The sequence below is a fragment of the Acomys russatus genome, chromosome 18, assembly GCF_903995435.1.
Source record: "Acomys russatus chromosome 18, mAcoRus1.1, whole genome shotgun sequence".
Classification (NCBI taxonomy): Eukaryota; Metazoa; Chordata; class Mammalia; order Rodentia; family Muridae; genus Acomys; species Acomys russatus.
The window spans coordinates 46,761,503-46,787,329 of record NC_067154.1 but is presented as its reverse complement, the minus strand read 5'-3'; the positions used below and the strand labels follow the sequence as shown (position 1 = coordinate 46,787,329).

The window sequence follows — 25,827 nt, the reverse complement described above, 5'->3', positions numbered from 1 at the left end:
CATAACCCAGACTGATGTGATCATTATGAGCACGTTTCTAGGGGGAAAAAAATGTGCTCTAAGTACAATGTGTATGAGAGAGTCATGTGACGTGGGTTAAAGGTGAAACAAGCTAGCAAGGCAGAACCTTCAGGGAGGCATAAAGATGGGGAGCAACTGCTCAGCAGTGATGGCAGAACTACCAAATCAATTCAGACAGGAAGACAGACAGAAGACACTAGAATCACAGAAAGAATTCTTAGGCATCACACCTCTAATGACAGAAGATGGCAGAAAAAAATTTTAAAACTTTTCATTGGCCAGGGAGCTTAAAAGCTAAAGGTAAATATAATCATTGGGTGAGAACTTGTAAGAAGATTACCAAGTAAAAGCAATCATTAAACTTTATAAGAATAATGGAAAAATCAGAATATAAAAAATAACAAAATAAATAAATGGTGAAATAGGTGTTTTTATTCTAAATTTTGATATGCAATTAGACAATAAAAACAATTTTAAATGGAAGTGTTAACAACAAAATAAACAAAACTGTAGCACAAACACCTATTAATCATTTTGTCTATTTTTTAACACAATAGCCATATGTACAGCTAGAAATAAACCCACGTATCTACAAAATGGAGAAAATCAAAAATTAAGCATGATGATATAGATGAATACATTTTTATTATTATGTATAACATGTTCTCCCAATATAAAAATGTAACTTGTTAATCTTTGCTGCTTTGTTTTCCCAGACAACTGGGCAGCAGAAATGTCACTTGATCCATGCTTGAGTTCTAGAGAGAACCAAAGCCACAATGGGCTTTAAAACGCCTTCTACTGCTGGCATCATGAATGCTTCCTGGCTAATTCTGTTGGACAACAGAGACAAAGCAAGCCCTGTAATTACATCCCGACTTGATCTTTGCTTGCAGTCCTGTAATCAATACTTCCTCTGGAAAGCAATGGAATAACTTAAAGAGCAGATATTTGTCTAAAAAAACAAGAGGGGAATACATGTGCATTTTAGCTTCATGCAGGCACTTCTGGGACTCCATTTGTTAAGGGATATTGTAACTAGATTCTCAGAGCTTGCATTGTACCAAGAGATGAAAATGATACTTCCTTCCTGCTGAAGGCAATAGTGTGGAGTAGAAGAAAGGGTGACTGGAACCTATATGTATTCCATGAGGGTTTATGAAAATGGTAAATATAATCTCAGTTCCTGACTATCTGAGCCACGCTACTACACCGCCAACTACAATTTCAGTTGAAGCCAGGAAATTGGTGCAGAAATCTGGCACCAAAGGTTAGACCTCAGTAGAAATAAAACCCTATACTCCAGCAAATTAGAATGATTTCTCAAATCCATTTACAGTTCCTAAGATTATTTCTAAACAGGCATTCACAATAGTAAATGTATATGCTGCAAAACTTAGAAATCCTATGAAACTGTTTTGTGATACAACACTAGAAAATAAACTAAGAATATAAATTAGCAATACTTTATTTCTAGAATCAAAATTAACCCAGATTTAAGTACCTTGACATTTTTAAACTATTTACACAATATCCAGTAAAATTAAATATTTTAAAAGTTCCAGTCCCACTCAAGTAAAAAAATACATAAATAAATATTATCTCTTCCTTTTCAATTGTTTCTATTGAATATTTAAAATACACAACAGTAACACACACACACACACACACACACACACACACACACATAAAACCAGTAAAATGGCCATTTCTTTTTCTTCCCCTGATTCCCAAAACTAAGCTACTTCATTCTTGATAATAACAACTCATCTAAAAGGAAGTCTTTCCTGACTGTGCTTCAGCTTCTCCACATGTATCCTGTGTAATACCTAATGGTTTTGAATATTTTGTTTCTAAACCTGTCATAAGAACACATACGCTGGTAAGAATAATAAAGAATTTGAGTAGGCACGAATATTCAGTCTACAAATATACATAAAATGTACTTCCCCCTATCATAGTACAGAACAAACTGCTTGATGAAGTAATTGGGCTACTCTAACTACCACTGAGGTCATCTGTCCTTTTCTTTTCTTTTTTTTTTCATCTGTCCTTTTCTAAAAAAATACAGTTTTCATCTTCTAATATCCACTTCCAGAACAACCTACCTTGACTTAGTTATCTTCATTCTAGTGGTTTGACTGATTCCATTTTATATTTATGGAGTCAGTTGGTTTACTCATAAATTATAGAGGCTGTTAATGCCGATCTATGAATTATGCCAACAAAATGTGAATATATTAATGTATGAATTTACATGAATATTTAAAGGGAATAAACAAGATTTATATCCCTTTAAACATGAAATAATCTTAACAAAAGAACAAAATTATAGATAGGATATATCATAACCACCTTTTTGGCAGTGGCTCTGAGCTCACACATAAATAACTCATTTTGCACAAAAACTCACAGAAGAGGGAGTCCCTCTCCACTGGAGATCACTCCCATTTTTCCACTAGAAAAGAACATACATGGTTTTTAATATATTCTTGCCTTGGGAACTCTGAAATTCAATATGTGCTCCAATTTATAAAAACTAGAAGCATAAAATAGAGCAATGGCCCGATTCCAAGTGGACTCAGTCTTCCAGAGCTAAAAACTAAATATGATGAGAACACTAAATAAATACATAGTAAATTTACAATGGGCAGAGATGTTTAAATTCAACAATTTATTTACTCAACTCATCACTCTTTAACTTTGTTTAATTATCAGTCTCATCCCAAAGATTGTATTCTCTTTAAAATTATGAGAACCAATTTATAGAATTTATGTAGAAGTGAGTAGTTGCTTCCCCCATGCACACTGAAAAAACATTTTTTTTTCAATCAACTTCCTAAGAGTGATGTTAACAGACCAATCAACACAGGAAGCCATCCCTACTTACATCACTTATGTGTTTGATGCTTGCAGGGTTAACACAAGTTATTACCAAAGCAATGCATTACAAACTACATTCAAACATGGTTTCCTATAGGAAACCATTAACTATGGGCTAACGTGAAAATGTTGAGTCAAATGGACACCTAAGAGACTATTTTGAAGAACTCAGAAGTTACACTCTAGATGGAATTGCAGTGCTGTGAAAGAGCATAGCTTAGCATGTGCTAAGACATAGATTTAACTCCCAGTCCAGGGACCAGGAGAAGAAATTAATCTGTATATGGTAGAATATACCTGCAATCCCAAACCTGAGATGTTGAGGTCTGGAAATCACACATTAAGGAAGCATAGGTCAACCTTAACACATATAAAGAACTATCTCAAAAAGAGAGAGTATGTGAAGGAAGGATAAAAGGAGGAGTAAAAACAAATTGGTATTTACAGATGTTTTCCAGTTAATGGCAGTGAAAAGTGAACATTTCATGGAAATTTCAAGTGAGTGTAGAAAGCTGTCATTATACAGGGAAAGGTATGATGTTACAACTCAAGATGCCTTCAGGAGCCTGTGGCTACTCCTATTGAAAGGCAGAGTTAACCCAGAAGCAGAAAGAGTCAAATGGTATATACTCACTTATATCTGGACACTAGCCCAAGGGGCACGTCCCATGAAAGTCTTCACTTATCAGGAAAGTGGGACAGACGGGAGGACATCCTATTGGGACTCTACATGAGAGAAGCATGGGAGAATGGGGAAATAGAAGGATCCAGAGGGTCCTAGAAACCTACAAGAAGAACATTATGATGGGTAGATCTGGGCCCAGGGATCCTGCTCAAACTATGGCACCAGCCAAGGACAATACATGCAGTAAACTTTGAACCCCTACTCAGATCTAGCCAATGGACATGACATTCTTCACAGTTGAGTGGAGAGTGAAGTCTGGCTTTCACATGAACTCTGGTGCCTCATATTTAACCATGTCCCCTGGATGGGGAGGCCTGGTGGCACTCAGAGGAAGGATAGCAGGCTACCAAGAAGAGACTTGATACCCTATGAGCATATACAGGGGGAAGAGGTCCCCCTCAGTCACAGTCATAGGGGAAGGGAGTAAGGGGAAAATGGGAGGGAGGGAGGAATGAGAGGATACAAGGGATGGGATAACAACTGAGATGTAATATGAATAAATTAATAAAATATATAAGAAAAGAAAGAAAGAAAGAAAAAGAGGGTGGGATCACAGTGAAGAGCCACTGTGATAAAAGTCCCAACCGAGGCATTAAGCAAATCCTCTAATTTTATATCTCTCCTGTAGCTAGATCCTACCATAGAACCAGCACATGCAAAGGTTTATGTATTCCATACTTTCTTTAGCTTTCTATGACATTATTGTTTACCTTTTCAATTTTTGCCATCAACTTTTCCTATCTTCTCTATAGAATATTCCATACTTTATCTCTCTAAACACTGGGATCCTTTCCCCTACAATTCCATCATATAACCCAGATCTATAGTCTCCATCTCAATTCCAAATGAAAAATTTAGTTCTTTATTGGATTGTTCCTTTTGGATTAGAATTAACAAGAAACAACCATCTACTAGTTAGTAGCTCTTCTAAGTTCCTTGCTCTGTAAGTCATATTCCTAACCACAAACACTAAACCAAAAATCCACAGAGGAGTCATAACTATTTCCTTCCTTTCACATCCCAAAGGGAGGTCAGGTGACTAAAAGTTCTCATTCATTTTTCAGAAGCCTTTCTTCAAATGTTTACTCCTTTATTGAAATGGCTTTTATAACCAATTATGTATTATTTACTTAAATATTACAAGAATGAGGAAGAGGAGGAGGAGGAGAAAACGAGAAAAAGAAGAAAAACAACTACAACGACGACGACGATGATGACTACTACTACTACTAGCAGCTGAAGAAATTCCTCAGTAGTTAAAAGCATTTGGTATTCTTCCAGAGAACTGAGACCAGTCCACCATCAGGAGGCTCACTACTCCCTGTATCTTTGGCTACAAGGCATTTGACAACTTATTCTTGGACTGCAGGTACCCACATATGTGCATATACACAAAGATACACAACACATCACTTTTTATATTTTTGGTTGTGAGCCTAGCCTTTAACGGCTGAGCCATCTCTCCAACCCATAACACATCACTTTTTAAAGTTAAAAAAAAAATTTTTTTTTAATTGAAAGCCTCACTATTAGGAGAAAGAGAGATGCAGAATAATATAATAGCCTTACTTGAAATAAACAGCCTTACTTATGCTCTCAAACCTTCGTAGTTTTCTCTCTATCTTTGATACCTATTTTCTCACGATCACCCCTTGCAATTTGTTAAAAATTCTCAAATTTATCAGCTGGAGATTCCTGAAAGGGATGTAAACTGACTTATGTAAGTGTATATAAATTTCTAAAATTAATTTAATGTTTTTCTAAGAAAACTAAGAAACAAATGAGATGTAAATTACAGTTTCTTTGAGATTTCAACCCTGAAGACAGGGAAAGAGAAACGTTAGTTGAATATAAGTCAGTGTCAGAAACTGAGGATAATGAATGTGCCATAGATACCGATTAGAAGAAACAAGACAAGACAGAACAAATTTGAACAAAAGCCAGAACTCCAGGAGCAAGAGGCTTGTAGAGGTAGCACCTGATGAAAGGAAACTGGAAACTGTGTCAGACTGCAGTAGCATGAACAAGTACTCAGGTACATTTCTCTGGGAGCCTCACAGCTATCTTGCCAATACCTGACGACTCTCTCTTTTACTTCTCCACCCCCACCCTCTCCCCACTACACCTTGTGGGTTTTGTCTCAACATGTAAGTTCTTTCAGCGACTGCTCCAGCACCATGCCTGCCTGCCTGCCTGCTGCCTTGCTTCCTGCTATAACAATCATGGGCTCACCCTCCCAACTGTAAGCCAGCCATCAATTAAATGCTTTCTTTTACACGTTGCTTTGGTCATAGTGCTTTGTCACAGCAGGAGTAACTAAGACACCTATATTAAGAGACAATATTCTTGCCTTTGTTTATAATTCTCACAAAATAGGCTGCTTAGTTGTTGTATTTAAAAGTGTTTTTAAATATATTAACTATAAATAAGAATTGCTGACCAGACATGTATTTCTAGCTAATGGGGAGGATGAAGTAGAACCATTAGTTCAAGGTATATATGACCAGCAGAGCTAATGAAACTTGGCACAATATTATCTCAAAATGAAAAAAAAAAAATTAAAGGGCTTGAGACATAACTCAATGATAGTATACTTACCTGGTAATATATAGGATGCTGGGCTCAATTTCCAGTATCAATAAGAAAGATTTTTAGGCCTAGTAGGTTTTATCTTCCACTTTTCCAAGTTATGGCTAAGTCAAGAAAAGAACACTGGAAATCTCAAAGGTTATTGATACAGTGTTCTCAAATCATTATAGTAAACCTCATGTTTCTCAAGTGATATTGAGTATTATTCTAACAGCTTTTAATTATTTTCCACATTAAGTAACTTGCAGTACTCAAGGGCTAGGTTTTAATATCAACACAGAACTGAGAACACTGCCTTTGTAATAAAGATTCTTAGAAACCCTGTTAAAACAGGAGTGCAACTGGGGTTGAATTTCTAACAACTTATTTCAAAGGTAATGAAACCTTTGTAGAAAAAATATTTAGATTCATTTTGACAACTAAGTAATTCAATTTAATAATAAATCAACAGGAATATTTACGCTTCCATGAGGCAAACTCTGTAAGCATACCTCATATGTAAACATATTTTACAGTTGTTATTCCAACCCATTGAAGAAAACCCAAGTTTCAACATCTGAAAGTCTTCACAGTATCTCAATATACTGACAGTTTCTTTTCCACTCAGAATCTTTTAAAAATAACAAAAATAAGTTTTATCACAGTTCCTATGTTTGGCCATGGACCATATTATCAGGTTTGCCATAATTCATAGATATAGATATATACATTCATGAGAAATATTTTGATAGCAATGGCAAATACTTAACATACACTAATTTCAGATTATCATGTTTTTAGAAGGACATTGAGGTATCTTGCAGAACAACCAACCTATATGCAAATCAGAAAACCATGAATTCAAGTAACTGAAGTGCTATCATGGTTATGTCTCCTTCTTTCTCTTTCTTTTGGACCCCTTCCTCTCACTTCCCTCTCTTTCTTCTCTCTTCCTTCTTCCCATGTGATTCACCCTTTCTTCTCTTCTCCTCCTGTCTTTCCCTTCTCTCTCATTTTCTCTTTCACTCCTTTTGTCTGCCACAGAGAGAACTCTGCCTAAAAAAGGGCAAGCTTGGATGCAGGTAGTCGACGGCCAAACTCTGCCAAGACAGAGTAAGCAAGTCCTCAATAGTTCCTGCCTCACAAATATGCCTGTCAGATATATTGGGCCAGAAGGCTGAAGATGATGCTCCAACTTCATAGAGAGTTTTGGATGACTGTTCAGGGAACAAATTGTCTCTGTCATCTTCTTATTTGGGAAGCTACTAACTTGCACTCCTGTCTACTCAGATAACTAATTTTATTCCTTCTCAAGTCTCTGATAGGGTTAAAGACAAGATAGTTTAGTTTTACAATTAAGCTCAGTTGTTTAGGAGTTAAGATGTTTTTAGGCCTAGATAGATGTTTTAAGTTGATAAAGATGAAATATGATAAGATATTGATTTACATTCAAAATTGTGGATGCACTTAGATAGGAAAGATGTTCTCTTCAAGGCTACCAAATACAAATGGCCAAAACACTAAGAATGTAACATTTATATAATTCCTGATCATTTTGTAGTTCTTCTTGCTACAGGTAGTTTACTGTATATATGTGTAATAATATAAATGTATATATAAAAAAGGAAAAATAATAAAAAATAAAAAATTATAAAGTTAGAAAATTGGTCTGGAAAACATACCTCAGTGGTAAAATGCTTATGAAATATACACAAGGTCAGGATTCAATTTCAAGGCCATAAAAAAGAGGAGTAATATGGGGAGAAAGGAAAAGAACCTGCCAGAGGAGAGCAGGGGACATAAGGTGCAATAAATTATAAGAACAAATATGAAAATGCAATTATGAGACTCAATACTTTGTATGCTAAAAATAACTAAAGTAATTTTCAATATTTTAATTTCTTAATAGTAATAATTTTATTCCATATGGCTCTTTTCTTCTAATACCTCTCCAGATATTCATGACTGTAAATGTCTACAATAAAGAGAAAACTGGTGAATTTTCAAGATGAGGAGACTTGCTGAAATTCCTAAATGCCAACAGGAACAAGATTTATTCAATCTGTCATCACTGGAAATGAAAATCCCCACATATAGTAGAAAATGTACTTTACTGAAAAGGACATATAATAATATACAAAAATGGGGACCTGTTCACAAATCAGAAATTATATAGATTCCCTGAAAGATGAGAGGATAATGAGAAATAAAGAATAACTCATAGAAAATGCAAGGCAGAAAACAACAATAAGAACTAAAGACTCAATTGTGGTCCTTCAGCTTGTAAACAGTTGTAACTTTTATAAGTATAGAAAATCTATCAGACAAAACAGGCCTCTCCAGGGATCAGCAGCAAAAACAGAAGGTATCAGAGATTCTGACAACACAGTCACAAACAATTGTCATCCCCCTATACACAACAGGAAATACCCAAAAAAGAAAAGCCACTAAAGAAACATACATTCACTTACATTTTACCCAAAACACTATAGAGTACAGTTTATATCACAGTAGTGTAAAACCCTAAGCCCAGGTCTGAGCCAATACAAGCTGATCCAACTGATGCAACAGAAACTCGGACAAGAAATTTTAGCAACCAGACTTGCCAATTCCTTCTCCGGGTTCAGGCCAGATATTCAAGAAGGTCATAGAAGAAAACTTACCCAAACTAAGAAAACACATACCCCTACAGATATAAGAAGCTCACAGAACACCAACTAGACAAGACCAGAAAAGGAAATCTCCACAGAATATCACAGGTAAAACATTAAGGATACATAATAAATAAAGGGTATTGAAAGCTACAAGAGAAAAAAATACAAATCACATACAAAGGATAACACACCAGAAAAATGGCTGATTTCTCAATGGAAACTTTGAAATCTATATAAGCCTGAAGCAATGCTTTCCAGATCCTAAAAGACTATAATAGTCATTCTAGACTAATATAACCAGTAAAACTATCTGTCATAATTAGAGAAAGAAAAACACTGTACAATATAAGAAGCCTTAAAAATGTAACATCCAACAAACTAAACCTAAACAAAATAAAAAAATAATACTTCATACTGAAGAGATGAATGAACACGGCAGAAAGACAATGGATAGAAATATGAAACCATAATTATTAAAACACAAAGTACCACTAAGAACAAAAACAACACACACACACAAAACAGTAACATGACAATCACAATTAACATACATACTTCAATCATAACTTCAAATAGCAATGCCCTCAATAATAACTTTAAGTATCAATGGCCTCAATTCTCCAATCAAAAGACACGGTCTGACTGAATGGATCAAGAAATGAAGTACTTTTGTTCTCTATAAGAAACACATCTTAGCTGGGCGTGGTGGCGCACGCCTTAAATCCCAGCACTCGGGAGGCAGAGGCAGGCAGATCGCTGTGAGTTCAAGGCCAGCCTCGGCTACAAAGTGACTCCAGGACAGCCAAGGCTAACAGAGAGACCTTGCCTCGAAAAACAAAAAAAAAAAAAAAAAAAACACAACTTATCTTTAAAGATGGAAACCACCCTAAAGTAAAAAATGGGAAAAAGCAAAAGAACTTCAATTAAGTGGGACCAGGAAGCAAGCAGAAGCCTCCATCCTAATAGCTAACAATCTTCAAACTAAAACTAATCAAAACAATAGAGATATTTCATACTAATCAAGGGAACAGTTATCCATAACATTACTATGTGAAACATGGATGCATCAAATTCTGGAACATCTAATTTCACTGAAAAAAATCTACTTCTATAATTAAAGACACAAATTAGCATCAATTCATTAATAGTGGGTGATTTCAATACCATACTTTTTCCAATAGACAGATTATCTGGGCAAAAAAAATAGAAAGACATCAAACATTATATATATAGAATATATATTATACATTATACACGATAGATAGATAGATAGATAGATAGATAGATAGATAGATAGATATACACTTTAAGCATGGTATGCTACTATGCTTCTAGCCATGACAATAATGGATTAAGCCTCTGAAACTGTGAGCCAGCCCTAGCAAAATGTTTCCCTTTATAGAACTTGCCATAGTCATGGTGTCTCTTCACAACAACAAAAACTCTAAGAAAATTGCCAAGACAGTCATAAACAAAAGAACAATAGAAGAATTACCATTCCCAATCCTAAAATATATTACAGAGCCATACTTTAAAAAAAAAATAGCAATATGGTATTAATGTAAATATATAGCCCACTGGAATAAAATTACAGATTTAAATGTAAATTGTAAGTACATGTAACTTCAGCTACATGATATTCGGTAAAGATGCCAAAACTGTAAACTAAGGAAAAGAAAGCATCAACAAATGGTTCTGGGAAAACTGCATATCCACATGTAAAAGAACAAAATTAGACACATTATCTCTCACTTTGGTGGTTTAAATAAGAATGGTCCCCATAGGCCCCATATTTGTGCTTCTGCCACATTTGGTGGAAATTTTTAAAAAGATTAGGCTGTGTGGTCTTAATGAAGGTATGTCACATTTGAGGATTCAAAAGCTCATGCAATACCTAGTTAGTTCTCTATCTCTGCAGTGTGCTTGTGGGTCAGATATAATCTCAGTTACTTCACTGGTGTCATTCTTACCTGCATGCATGCCTTGTGCCATGCACCCTGCCGTGATGGTCATGGATTTACCATTTGCAAGTCCCCCAATTAAATGCTTTTTTTTTTTTTTTTTTTTTTTAATGTTGCCTTTTTCATAGTGTCTCTTCACATCAACAGAAAATTAACTAAGACCGAATTTGGTACCAGGAGTCAGGTATTATTGTGATGGTACACAATGCTGTGGATAATGTGGGGGGCTTTAGACTAGAAATGCAGTTGAATGCTGCTCAGAGCAATGTGGACTATGAAAGCCCAGTTCAAGATGCTTCAGAGAGTAATAATACTAATGACTGGGCTAGAGACCATTCTTATGATATTTGAGAAAGAAAAAGGCTGATTTGTGCCTTTGTCCAAAGAATCTGCCTAAGGCTAAAATAAATAGTTTGGGACTAATTGTTTTGGCAGACAAAATTTCATGACAGCCTAAATGTTGACTCTGCTCAGTGGTTATTTGTTATCACTCCTATGCAGATCTACAATGAAAAAGAGCTGGTGGGCAAATGGAAATAAAAATGTACAGTCTGAGGAGAATAAAAGCACCAGGCAGGGTACTATCAGAGCTTTGGTTGTGCTGAAAGAGATAAGAAATCAAACAATGGGAATGGTGCCCTGGGGTAAATCTTCACCCATCTAATCCTGCAATTTCTGAAAAAGCCTTAAGGAATTACGGGTTGCTAAAGAGCAACAACAAAGGAAAGCTTATGTAAATGCAATTCAAGGAGGAGGCTAGATTCTATCCCAATCAGGCAGTAACACTTGGCAGCATCAGCCATGTGGTTCTAGCTTTAGAGTCATGAAGAATATGTTAGTAAAGGGGTTGTAGAATCTTCCTGTGCAGCTAAGAAAAGCCATTGAAGCCACATATGTGCCTGGAAAGTCCATTTATGGAGGCCAAAAGAGGCCATTTTGTGAAGCTGCGAAGATGAAGCATAGAATGCGCTGGAGACCCCAAGATGGTGGAGATGCTAGAGCTGTGGGATGTCTGCTTCAGAAACTGAGTAGAACCAGCCACCAAAAGATAACTGTGTTGCAGTCAACAAAGCTAGAAGAGGGGAGCTACCTAAACCTTTTCACATTAGACATAGAGTTACAAGATTTAAAGTTTCCTTTGCTATGTTCAGCCTTGCTTTAGTCCAGTGTTTCCCTATTATGCCTGCTTTCTTCCCTTTTTGGAATAGTAATTTATAGTCTAGGTCACTTTATGGGAAGGATGTAATTTCCTCTTTCGGTTTCAGAGATTGTCTTGATTCTCCAAAGACTTTGGACTTTTAAACTGAGTTCAGACTGTGAGAGTTGTGAGCAGTTGTATTATGATATGGCTACAAGCCTATGAGGTCCAGAAAATGGAATGTGATCATTTGAATGAGAATGGCCACTATAGGCTCATATATTTGAATGCTTATGATACAGATTGTAGAATTGTTTGGGAAGGATTTGGAGGTATGACCTTCTGGAAGAGGTGTGTCACGTGGGTGGCTTTGAGCTCTCAGCTACTTCGCCACCACCACAGCCACTGACCTGCTGCCACACTCTCTGCCATTATGGTCATGGACCTACCCTCTGAAACTGTAAGCAAGGCCCCAATTAAATGATTTGTAAGTTGGTCGTGTCACGATGCCGCCATGTAGCAATAGAAAAATAACTAAACAGGCTGAAAATTCAAGTCTTCTGTTCTGGAAGCCCAAAATATATGATCTGTTATGCTTGATATTAAGGGACCAAGCAAGTTAATGTAAAACACAGACATGGAGGAAAATATTTTAAATGTGTTGCAGCCCAAAATGGAGTGTTCCATAATTGGGTTCTCATATTTCAACTGTTCATTTTATATAAATACATGGATGGATATGAAGGAAAGAAAGAAAGAAAGAAAGAAAGAAAGAAAGAAAGAAAGAAAGAAAGAAAGAAAGAAGAAAGAGAACTAAGTGTTTGCTTGGCACAAAAACCACTCCAAATCGATCAAAACACCTAAATATATAACCTAAAACACTGGAAGTGATAGAAGAATATATAGGTAGTACCTTATATCATATATATATATAGGAGAGGATTTCCTGAATAGGCTGACTCCATTTGCTCAAGTATTAAAGCCAAGAAATGACAAGTGGGACTTCATAAAACTACAATGCTTCTGTACAACTAAAGAAATAATAAATCAAGAAAAACCCCCCACAGAATGGGCAGAATCTCTGCAAGGTAAAAATGTGATAAAGGGTTAATATTCAGCACGTTTAAGGAACTCATAACCATCCCCAAAAAATGACCACTCAAAAAATGGGCCTAGAACCTGAGCAGGAGAAAGAGAAGGAGCAAGAGGAGGAGGAAGAGGTTAATATTTCAAAAATGTTCACAGTCCCTAGAAAGTAGGGAAATGAAAAATCAAATGTCAAAGGTCAACAAAACAAGTGAGAACAAATTCTGAAAGGAGTGTGTGTGAAAAAGAACTCTCATTCATTGTTGAAAAGAATGAAAGCTAGTATAGGCACTGTGGAAATCCATATGAAAATTCTTTTCTAAATAAGTAACATTATCATTTTATAGGTAAATAAAGCTATAAATAAGTCTTCTATACGACCCAGCTATAACATTTTTTGGCATATGCACAAAAGATTCAACATCTTACTCTACAGATACGTGTTCAGCATCATTCCTTGCTTTTCTACTCACAATAGCATAGAAATGGCCAAAGTGTCTTTGGAATGGATAATGAAAGTGTGTTACCTAAATACAATGGAATATCATTGGCTATGAGGAAAAATGAAATCATTAGCTTTATAGGTAAATGAATACAACTTGGAAAGAACATACTAAGTGATATAATTCAGATCACAAAACAAATGTTACATATTCTTTCTTATTGGGTTATCTCCAAATCTTCAGATGTGAAAACATATCCTGGAATAACTGAAACCATAAAAATAAAAAGGGATCATTGTCAGGGTAGGCGGTGGGAAGCTATAAAAAGGAGATCAGCAAGGTATACATTATTTGATCCAAGAAAAGATGAGAAACAAAACTTTGCATTAGAGAGGGTAGAGATAAATGCAGAAAAAGGAAATGAGGATAAACAATAGCAACATCTGCATAAGTCATAAGAAATCACACTATTAACTACTTACCTAAGAAAACTATTTTTTTTAATCTATGTATAAGTATACATATGAAATTTCCTCATCTGGACCTCCAAGTGCCAAATGACTATTTAATAAAAACCCCAACACCAGAGTTGTCAGGGTTCTACCAGAGACTTGCAAAACATCCGGGCTATTGCTGTTGCCTCTGGGTGCCCTGCCTTAAGAGGTAGAAAGTAAATTCCTATTGCTGAAGACACCATACACTTCAGACACCAGGCTCAGAGACCCCTGAGCTGAGCCTACCTAAATATCTGCTCCCTGGTCTTGATGGTACCAAAAATGCTATGCAAGCTACCAAAGGAAGGAAGCAACCAACAGTTCTAAGCAAGTCTAACTGGACTTAAGACCAAGTCAACCAGGGGGAAACCATGCCAGAAACTGGAAACCTAGCAAACTACCCAAGGCTAATGAAGTCATACTTCATAAAACCAGCATAATCCCTAACTACATTCTAAGTTTTTGTCCTTACATCCACAGATAAGGTTAGGCCTCAACGCTTATCAATTAAAGTGTCTCTGCAATAGATGGAGACCATTAGAGAAACCCACAACCAATCAAAATACAGACTGGCAAAGCCCAGTCCCTGTGGATACATATATAAAACAGCTCCTGCACCTAAAGCTCAGGAAGTATCGTAGAAAAGGAGACAGAACATTTAAGAGCCAGAGAATCAGGGAGTTTGCTGTGAGACTGTGTCTCTTAGTAACATCAGAAGCTACACCTTTAGTCTCATCAACATAACTGCCTAAACATCACCTGATCAAGAACACCAACAGACATGCCAAAGTGGACTAAGAATAAGATCATGAGGCCTCATCTCTACACAAGGAACTACAGACAAAGAAGGAATGTGGACAGTGAAAGAAATACATCTTCCCCAGAGAAAAACATTCTAATTGGTTATCCAATACCAAATAGTCAGCCCTGAAAACATATACAAGTAATAATATACAGACTAACCAGGTTATATTTAGAAATACATATACATATAAATATATGCATGTAACAACAATTAATGAAAAAGAGGCCATGAATTTAAAGAACAAAGAAGAGTTACAAGGAAAAGTTTTAAAGGAGGAAAGAAAATAAAAAAAATATATAGTTACATAATCTCAAAAAAATTGATAGAGTCATGACTCAGTATCACCTAGGAAATAAAACAGAACAAAACAAAAAATATATAAACTCTAACCTCCAAAATGCATGAGAGAAGAGCTGATAAAATAATTCAGAGTCAACTTTACAATAAGTGGAACATCCTAACAGTATATATAATTTAGGCCGGCTATGTTTGTATTCCAGAACGTAAGAGGTAGTGGCAGGAGAGTACAGAGTTTAAGATCACCCCTAACTATACAGCCAGTGTGAATACAGATTGGCTTAAATGAGACCCTGTCTTAAAAAAAAAAAAAAAAAAGTACAATATTAAAAGGTAAGGAAAACATCTGTGCTACTAAAACAAAAGTTTGCTATGCTTTTAAGGAAAAAAAAAAAAAAAAGGCCAGCCATCCCCAATCCATCTGTAACTGTTTCCTCAAAACCCTCTTGATCCGGATCTGTTTCTCTTTCTCCCTCCTCCCCTCCTCCATATCTCTAAACTAACTTGCTTCCCAAAAGAGACCTACCAAAGGAGACAACAGCTCATCTCCCTCTTACACCCAATCATAGCCAAACTCTCTCTCTCCATTACCAGCAACTAAGCTGTTTACAATTCACATTACAATATTCTGTCTTACTTGTTTACGCCACTCTAAAAGTTTAAAGTATATTATGTAAAATATTGTACCTTCAGTAATTATTCCCTGAGAATACTAGTGTTGCCTGTCTCTTGGCCAAATCCCTTTTTTTAAATATTAAAAACTACTAAGAGAGTGCAATCCAGCAGCAATGATTCTACCTTTTCTAGGTGTCAACACTCTGAATGTATTTCCTGTTTTAAGAAAGGAAATGGACCATCAATCAGACTTTCAGATCATGTTTTAATCAGAACCCATTCAGGAAACAGACTAAAGAGCCAGAACTCTGAATGTCCTTGTTCAAAAAGGATTTTTTTCTAACTGACTCGCAACCCACAGAGGAAGAACAAATACTGGCAATGCTTTCTATTTAATTTGGCATAAACTCATAAAACAAATTGCCCAGATAACTGGACATGTCTTCAATACTACACTACATTTTCCATAGATATAAACCAGATTTATAACTCAGAAGTGCAGCAATAAATGAGCACTGCTTATAACAGATTTGTGCCAAGTCTTATGTCAAAGTGAAATAAAAAATGAGACAGATTACTCTGAGTAATGAAATCTGTCAGCTCAGTTAGCTCCTTTTAAAGTGGTGATGAGAAACCTTAAGGTCTGCAAAAAAAGGTAATTATTTTTAGTAATACAGGTAAGTTATTACATGCAACTATTTTAGTTTCTGTAAAAATAAACGTATGCTAAGTCTTTTTTTTTTTTTTTTTTTTGCAGGTTTTCTCTACTATCCATCCCCCCCCCCCCCCCCTTTGGAGAAAGAAAACGCACTTGCACATGGAAACTACTATCTTGAAACTAAATTCCCACTTCCCTCTAAGGAATTTCTCCACCCCCACCAAAGTCAGAGTAGGCAATTATGCTTTTCTAGACTAGATGGTCTGGTCACCATTTGCTTAATGCTTGGTCCAAAAAGAGAAAAAGTAGAGATTAATATGATGTATTTTGGGAAACACAAAGTGGTTTTTAGGCACATCTGGCCATCCTGTGATAACAAAATAAACCTAGTTATTATAAACAGAGTTTAAATCTAAAAGCATCCTTATTAATTTTTTCCGGTTTGTGGCCAAGAAATTGTGAAAAACAGTAACAGCAATAAAGTGAGGAAAGCAGAATTTCCATCTGCAAAAACTTTCCTGTCTATATACTTCTTAAAGCTATTTGCCAAAGGCACCATTCCAGCCACAGTAAGCTTTAATGATGCTCATTCCAGAAATAAGGAAATAAGATGTATGAGATATGTAACAACTGGTATTAGTAACACACTTCCACTACTTGTTTTTTAAAAAGAAAAGTCATTTAATTTACAGTATTAACCATTTTTCAAAAAAAATTCACTATTATTTTACTCCACACTGCCAAAATGCCTAATACACTGAGGAACTTTACTAGCTTCCCTCTGTTTAGTCTCTCCCCTCCTTGTTGGAGGAATAGAGATAAAGTTCATAATTGAGTCAAACAAGCAAGTCTTAACTTGGGTTTTCTTCCTTACCGCTGAACACAATTAATGACTCCAGTTCGATAGCTCTATTATTTCTCCAAGCTCATTCAGTTTCTGCTCCCTTTTCTCTCAGCATGCTGTTAAAGCAGGCCAGTTTTGGACAATAGGACTGTACTGGCCGGTTTTGTGTCAACTTGACACAACCTAGAGTCATGAGCTAGGAAGGAGCCTCTCTTGAGAAAATGCCTCCAGGGGAGCTCAATTAGTGATCAACCCAGGAAAGAAGAGCCCATTGTGGTGGTGCCATCCCTGGGTTCTATAAGAAAACAGGCTGAGCAAGCTAGGGGAAGCAGGCCAATGGGCAGGACTCCTTCGTGGCCTCTGCACCAGCTCCTGCCTCCAGAATCCTTGCACTGTTTGAGTTCATACCCTGCCTTCCTTTGGTGATGAACAGTAATGTGGAAGTGTAAGCTGAATAAACCCTTTTCTCCCAAACTTGCTTTTCAGTCATGGTATTTTGTCGCAGCAATAAAAACCCTAAGACAAGTTGGTACCAGCATAGGGGGTGCTGCTTTGACAGACCTGACCATGTTTTGGGGAGGATTGTGGAAGGGCTATGGAACTTTGGGCTAGGAAAGTCACTGAGTGTTAAGAGCTCAAGGGGACGTTCTGTAGGAGTTTGGAAGATAAAACTGTTGGGAACAGTGCAGAAGATGGAGGCCAGACTTGTAAAGTTTCAGATAGAAGTTTAAAGATTTGATCAGAGGCATTTGCTATGTTGAACTAAGATTCTGTTATTCTGGTCAGCTGGGGCTGGAGTCAGCCAAGATTAACTAGAGACCAGCACCACTAAAGTGAAACCTTTCCATTGGTGGACAATTGATGCCTGTTAACTGGAGCTAAGAAATCAGTGGTGATTGACAAGAGACCAGGATGACTGAGATGAAATCTTAAGGGACATATTTCATGAAAGTTAGCAGGTTGCCAAGGTTGTACCTCCTGCTGGCAGCCAGACTTGGTTATGTGTTAAGAGTCACCCAAGTGGTACTGGTTTTGAAGGCATGAAGGGGTCATGAGATGCCAGTGCCATAGGACCACCAAGATTAGCAGCAGCACTGGAGTGCAGCCAGCTGAAGCCTATAAGATAAGCGATGTTCTGCAGAGGGCAGAGCTGGAGAAATGACCTAAGCCCTTTGCAAGAGTCCAGAAAATCGTGAGTGGTGGGTCCCTGACATTGGATGATTGGAGTTCATTTTTGCTTTGATCTGTGACTGACTGTGCCCTGATTTTTCCTTCTTGAAGTAATAAAGCATTTTTTTTTTACTGGAGTCCACAATTGAGTGTTTAAGTTTAAAAGACTTTGTAATTTTGAAGAAATTGGCTATTTTAAAGGGATAGAAATTGTAATGTTAGAATTTGTAAAGACTGTGGGACTTTTAAAGGTATTTATGTCTTTAATGTGAGATCTTGGGGATAAGTAAGAAAGGAAGGGTTGTGGCTTAATAGTGATATGTTTGTTTGTCAGGTTCACAAGGGTTCAGTTGTAGTGGCTGGTTTTATTTCAACTTGACACAAACTAGAGCTATCAGAGAGGAGGGAGCCTCATTTGAAGAAATGCTTTCATGAGATCCATCTGTTAAGGCATTTTCTCAAACAGTGATCAATGGAGGAGGGCCCAGCCCATTTTAGGTGATGCCATCCTAAGCTGGTGATCCCTGGTTCTATAAGCAGACAGGCTATGCCTGCACATCAGAGAGCAGGCCCTCCCTGTACTTCACCTGGGCAGCACAGAACTAGCCCTGCTGGCATGGGCAAGGGTAAGCCAGCCCCGAAAGGCATGAGCAGAACTGGCTCTGCCGCTTGCAGGCTGGGGCATCGGGCATTAGGTGAGCTAGCCTGGGCAGTGCTGGAGAGCTTGCCTTGGTGCTATAGCTGCAGGAGAGCTGGTAGGCTGACCAGCTAAGCTACCACCCAGGCCCAAATGCAGGGCTTTGAGTTGGCACACACCAACATGTACCTCATCTATGAATATGAACTGCTGGATGAACTGCTGGAGCATGTGAAGAGGCCATTCCTAGAGATCCAAAGCTGCAGGATCTCCATGACAGAGGACAAAAGGATATCCTAGAAGACTCTCAGTGAGGATCCAGTATTAATAAGTGTAGCAGAAGCCAGATGCCTCATACCAGACCAATGACTCACTGCAATGAACATTTGCAAGTAGAGGAGTGTAGACAAAAGGGTATACTATAGGACTTACCATGACAGACTTCAGCATCTACGAGATTTATTTTTTTCTTTTGGAGGGAAGGTTGCAAGGGCAAAAGATAGGCATAAAGGGACAAGGAGATGAGTGTGATTGAGGTACATGGTATAAAATTCACAAAGAACCAATAAAGTTAAAAGAGAGAGAGGGAGAGAGAGTGGGAGAGAGGGAGGAAGAGAGAGAGAGAGAGAAACAGGCTAATGAAGCCATGGGAAATAAGCCATTCCTTTGGTGATGAACAATGTGGAAGTATAAGCAGAATAAACCCTTTTCTCCCCAACTTCCTTCTTGGTCATGGAGTTTTGTTCCAGCAACAGAAACCCTAAACCAAAGGACCAACTTCGAAAAATTGTTGAAGTACATTAGCTCTATCTTGACAAAGGTCTCAGGAGTAAGCACAATAGACTCAATTTAATGATCATAGTTTTTATCTTTATAATTGGTTCTGTGTTGTATTTCTATAGATTTTTGCAGAATTACTTTTTAATTTGTTACCTTTGCTTTAAAATTCAGAATTAGATATAACTACAAGGTTTTACTTCCTTTTTAGTTTATTTATGAAATCACATGTCAAGTGCTTAATGTTTTCTAACAAGGAAAAACATGGATATGCTAAATTTTCATTATTATTAGCTTAATTTTAGAAAATCTTGCCATATTTCCCTTTCCTCTGTGCATTTTTTGCTATGTGTTTGTTTTTTGCTATGCATTGTGGTTTGAGTTTAAGTGTCCTTTATAGCTTTGTGTATTGAAGGACTGGTTCTCAGCTAAAATGCACTATTGGAGGGAGAGTCTAGATATTTTTAGGTGGAGCCTAGCTTGCCAACATGGGTCACCAGAAGAGGAACATGTCATTGTTGGCTATATACCTATCCACTATGAGGTGAGTAGCTTTTCACACATTCCTACCACTGTGGCATTCAGTGTCACCAAAGGCCCAGAATCAACAAAGCCACGTACTATGGAAATCTCTTAAACTGTGAACCCAAATAAATCCTCCCTTACATTACTCAATTCAGATATTTTGCCAGTGATAAAAAAAAAAGTAACTATTATAGGAATAATAGTATTTATCAAAAAATACATCAACTTTTTAAAGAGAAAAAATGTGAAGTTTACATTAATAAAGTATGTTTTTTCTGTGTATTTTTCTTTAGTCACATGTCTAACAACACATACCCCATTAACTTAACCCTCAGTATTACAAGTTCCCTATAAAAACAGTGATGTAAACTATCTCTATTCTTAGAGTGAAGTTAAGTTTCAGAATTATAGTTTTTAGGAATGGATGCCATTCTGAATTTAATTTAGATACTATTTACTGTCCTCCTAGCATACTATTTGCAGGCTCTAATATCATTAGGATTTTGATCATCTCATCTTCAATACTTCTATTCTTTTAACTTTCAATATTTACAATTCTACTTCTTTCACCATTTATTCTTTAAAATTAAATTTTCATTCAATCTCTAATTTTAAAATGAAACCTTTATTCAGATAATATAAGCATGTTACTGTGAAGTTAAATGTCTTTATTGAGTACTGTATAATATGAGATAAAACCTACGTCACTTTTAACAAAACATTTCAGTTTCCTTCCAATTAGAAACAGTAAGTGAAAAAAAAAAAAAAAAGAAACTAAAAAATAAATGCAAAAAATGCCGAATCTGCACATACAGCTTATACACTAAGTTTCTAGTCAAAGCAATCAGACTTACTTAAATTCCACAAACTCTTCTTGAAGCTTTTCAGTAAAAACTGGACATCAGGGTGAAATCTACTTATCCTCTCAAAGCTACCACGTGTAGATTTTAACATGTCATAAACACACCACCTAAAATATTTCTGAATATTCTAGTTTTTTCCCTTGAAATAGCATTAATGAAGGAGAACTATACAGGAAAATGGGGATGTGAAGGGAAAGAGGACGGAGTAGTAAAAAAAATGGCAATGGTGAACAATGTATTTTCTCATTCAGAATTTAGGCTCAGTAATTTTTTACACAAGATATCATGTGATATAATTAGAGACTAGCTGGGTGAAAAGGTAAAATAGCTGACATACAACAGAGGAGCAAATATGAGCAAAGTGTAATGATAAACAAGTATGAAGCTGTCATAATTAAACCCATTATTTTGAATATTAACATGAATTGTTTAAGTTTAAAAATATTTATAAATCTGGTTCTTAAATTATGTTCTGGGCCAACAAAATTAAGCATTTTTTATATGAATCTGTTCACACATACATACGCTATTTGGGGCAAGTTTTGTTTTAAATATTTCACAATGAAAATGTTAGTATTTGCTTATTGCCATTTCAGGGCCAGTGCATTTCAGGGTCAAAAGCAATGTTAAAATTCTGTTGAAAGTTTTAATTTTTCAAAGTTTCATATTTTCAGTTTCAATTTTTCACTGGTTCCCTAATGTTGGGATTGTTGTCCAAATGCTGAATGCAGCTCTCTTTTATAAACAAGGAACTGTAGATCTAACAAAAAAACACTGAAAGGTCTTCATATCTTCAAAAGCAAGCTGGAATTATGCATACTGTTTTTCCTAGTTTATGATGACAGAAAACTGTAAGATTTCCATAGATATCAATGGCATAGCAGATCTTAACAGGCTTTCAACTTTTGCCAAAAAATCTAAAGTACGGCATTACTATAGTACTACCGACATACATTTCTATAAAGTATGTTCCCAGTTCTGTCAATAACAACCTCAAAATATTTTAAGTAGTCAAATACCAGGCTCATGAAAATATTCAGTTCTGACAGCCTAATTTTGAAGCTAAGCAAAGAAGTTTTCCTCGTTCTCATAAGTAAATTCTCAGCTAACAGCAACAAAGAACACACTAATGTTTTCTAAAACTGAAGCTTAATAGTCATTAATTCAAAATAAATTGGAAGTGTAGACACAGCATGCTGCCACTAGCTACATACCCAACTCTATTCCTAATGTAAGGCAGCAGGCATTGATAAAGTTTGGAATTTCTTAACTTCTCCCCCAAACTAGGGCAGCACTGAGACTAAAGCTCCACAGATTTCAGGGGACGGGAGGGGTGCTTCTTGTATTCCTTAAGTACTTCCTCCAATGGCACCACACTGATTTTTGTGGAGCTTGGAATCTAGACCCACCCACACAGATGGGCTTTTCCTCTACCTTACAACAGAGCTTCAGGGCTTCCTCGGTTTTGGAGCACATGCTTGGCTAATTTCACGGAGTATGGCAAATCTGCCGAATTATCTGGACCATGTTGGCTAGCTGCAAATTGGGGCGAAAACTGCGACTTGGGAAAGTCCTTCGGCACTGTGGGCAGCTGAAGACCTGTGATGCGGGACGAGGTGGCGACCTTGGCGGGGTGTCTGGATAGAGCTGCCGCCGCACGCGTGGATATGGGGGACCATGGTAGAACAGGTGCCGGTGGCGGTAGCGGCCGTAGTGATAATAGTGGTGGCCACTGTGGTGGCGTTCTTCCCTCTCTTCTTCTGGAAAAACTCGAATTCTTAGATCCCGTACCAATCCTTGTAAACTGTACTGCTCTTCTTCCTCCTCGTCATCCCACACAGAGTCCGCATCGCCCCGATGCCTTCTATGATGGCTGTCGCGAACCCAGCCTCCAGCACGTGCTCGGTGCTGAAAACAAATCCTGCTCTGTGGGACCACGATACAAAACCTGTCTAACGACGACGGGGTGCCCCGCGGCAGGCTGTTCCCGGTCCACATCGTCTTCCTTGCCCCACAGCTGGGTCACACAGCCTCGGCAAAAGTTGTGCCCACAGCCTATGGACACGGGGTCCTTAAAGTAATCCAGACAGATGGCGCACACTGCTTCTTCCCGAAGGGACTGCATGGGGCTGGGAGGCCCTGTAGGGGCTGCCATCTTAAAGCACACAGCTTCCTCCGAAAACGAGAGGCTGGGAGGCCCTCGCTGCCCTGCCAGAAAGCACAAAGCAGGAAAGCACAAGTGGAGGCGGCTTCCTTATCACACCCATGGGCACAAACGTGCTAGACCTCGCCGCCCAGGCGAGAGGCGCAAAGGCGGGAGGCCCAAGCCTCGCTGCCCCGGCCATGACACACGAAGGCGGGAGGCTCAAGTCTCGCTGCCCCCATCATGACACACGAAGGCGGGAGGCCCAAGCCTCGCTGCCCCCGCCATGACACACGAAGGCGGGAGGCCTCGCCGCCCTACCAGCCGGTCTTGCGGACCAGCTACAACCCGCCACCCTCCGCTCTGCTCAGGCTCTCTACAACTCCAGCACGGGAGACCAACTCACCGCTGCCCTCGCTCCGGAGCCGTCAACTCAGAACCCGGCAGGTGACTGGAGCCTCGGGAGAAGCGACAGGTCCCGCTGGGCGTCAGCCCTCCACTTCCGTGTTTGCCGGCGAGCAGGGACCCTCAGGCAGCAAGCAGCAAGCACACCAGGCGACTGCCTGGCGGGCTACCTCGGACGCTATAAAAGGCACCTGGAAATGACGTCAGCGTGCCGTAATACAGGTTGCGCCCCACAGGAAACGACGCTCTGGGCCAGTGGCGGACCTTCATTTTGATGGTATTCAAGTGAGGGACTTTATGGACGGAAGATGAGTGAAAACTGCGGGGTGGTAGAGCAAACTAGCAATCCCAGCACTCGGGAGGTGAAAGATCAGGTTTCTTTCTTTCTTTCTTTCTTTTTTTTTTTTTTTTTTTTTTGGATTTTTGAGACAAGGTTTCTCTGTGTAGCCTTGGCTATCCTAGACTCGCTTTGTAGACCAGGCTGGCCTCGAACTCACAACGATCCTCCTGCCTCTGCTTCCCGAGTGCTGGAATTAAAGGCGAACGCCACCACGCCCAGCTCAAGGCCTCATGTTTCTATAGCTCTGTTTCTTTTTCTTTTCTTCGTCCTCCTCCTCCTCTCCCGCCCCCTCCCCCTCCACCTTCCCCTCCTCCTTCTTTGGAGTTTTTTCTTCTACACAAAAACTGCCTCAATTCCATTACAAATAACTGCTTCTACCCACCGCCAAATATTGTTTGCCATCAAAATTCATATTAGTGCTCTGATTCCACTCCAAAAAGTGTCAAGACTTAATTCCCTATTATTTTGACCCACATAAGAAGGTTCTTACAAAGTTGATGAACATAATGAAGTCATACCAGAAAGAATGCTCTGGACTGGGAATACACAGCTGCAGTGAGGAGATATTTTGGCACCACCTGCAATTATAAAATTTAAAATGATTAATAATGAAACTTGTCTACAGAGAATACTGAAATCCCGTCAAGGTTATCGAGAAACCATATTAAGCATGTGACAATAGATGTAGATTATCTGTTATTCTAAAGGCTTTGCTTTTAACATTTTTAGAAGTTTGGGCTCTTTGAGGTGAGGGTTTTGTTTGTTGTTCTTTTTTCATTTTTTTGCAAAGCATTCAACATTGTGATTCCCATGCTTAAGCAAGCATTTTAAAGTAACCCCAAGTCAAAAAAAAAAAAAAAAAAAAAAGAAGAAAAAGAAAAGAAAAAAGGATGAAAACCTAGATATTCCAAATGGTCTAAATTGTTTTGAGTTTTTAATTAATTGAAGCACACTCTTGCACTCTTGTTTCCTCATGGCATCTTACTTACATAATTATCCAGATTTTAAGATATTAAATGACAAATAATACGTGTTACCCAAGGAAAGGTTGCAGCCACACTAACTTATACACTAGATAACAAAAAGACAAATATTAACTAAGGCGAAAGAAAGGTAAATAAAAATAAAAATATTTTTTAAAGAAACAATAAAAAACAATCATAGAGAAAATTGAGGAGAAATGAATTGCAAGATTCTGAAACACTGACAAGCTCAGCTGTCCACATCAAGACAACTGACATCTACAAGTAAAGAAATAGATATGTAATTACACCCCAGCTAAGTTCTTCCTCTGCAGGAAACTGAGGCCTACCTACTACGGAAGGTGGATCAGAGAAAAGTATAGAAAACACAGGACACACGGGAGACTTCTTTTACTGAATACACATTGAGCCATGAGAATTTTACAACCTTTCCTATCTAACTCTAATGCCAGTAGCCAGTGTTGGGCACTCCTGGAAGGAAATGGATACAACTTTTCTCTAGAGAATCTAAACAGATTAATGAAAAATATCTGGGTCGAAAAATATTACAAAGCATGGTTCACCGACCAAACAGTGGAACTAGGTTACCCAACAAGGCAGGAAGCAAATTCAATCCCACAAGTTAGATAATTAATGACTCATTTTTTACATTTTTATTGACAGCCACAGTTCCTTAGGCATTTGAAGAAAGCTTCCAACATAAAGCAGGAAAAAAAAAAAAAAAAAAAAAAAAACCTTAAGAGAAAGGAAACAATTTTGGATAACAGGTAATAACATTAGGAAAAAATCAATTATGAATGTGTATGTGGTTAAGTTTAACTTGTAGCCCACA

The 25,827-nt window shown here is 37.7% G+C and overlaps 1 protein-coding gene across 1 annotated transcript; it reads right to left on the bottom strand.

The window, feature by feature from the left end:
• Positions 1 to 22,581: 22,581 nt before the first annotated feature.
• LOC127202399 (E3 ubiquitin-protein ligase TRIM52-like) lies at positions 22,582 to 23,326 on the bottom strand. Its single transcript, XM_051161066.1, is given in 2 exon segments — positions 22,582 to 23,041; positions 23,043 to 23,326. Coding segments are annotated over 2 exon segments (666 nt in total). The 5' UTR covers positions 23,280 to 23,326; the 3' UTR covers positions 22,582 to 22,612.
• Positions 23,327 to 25,827: the final 2,501 nt, after the last annotated feature.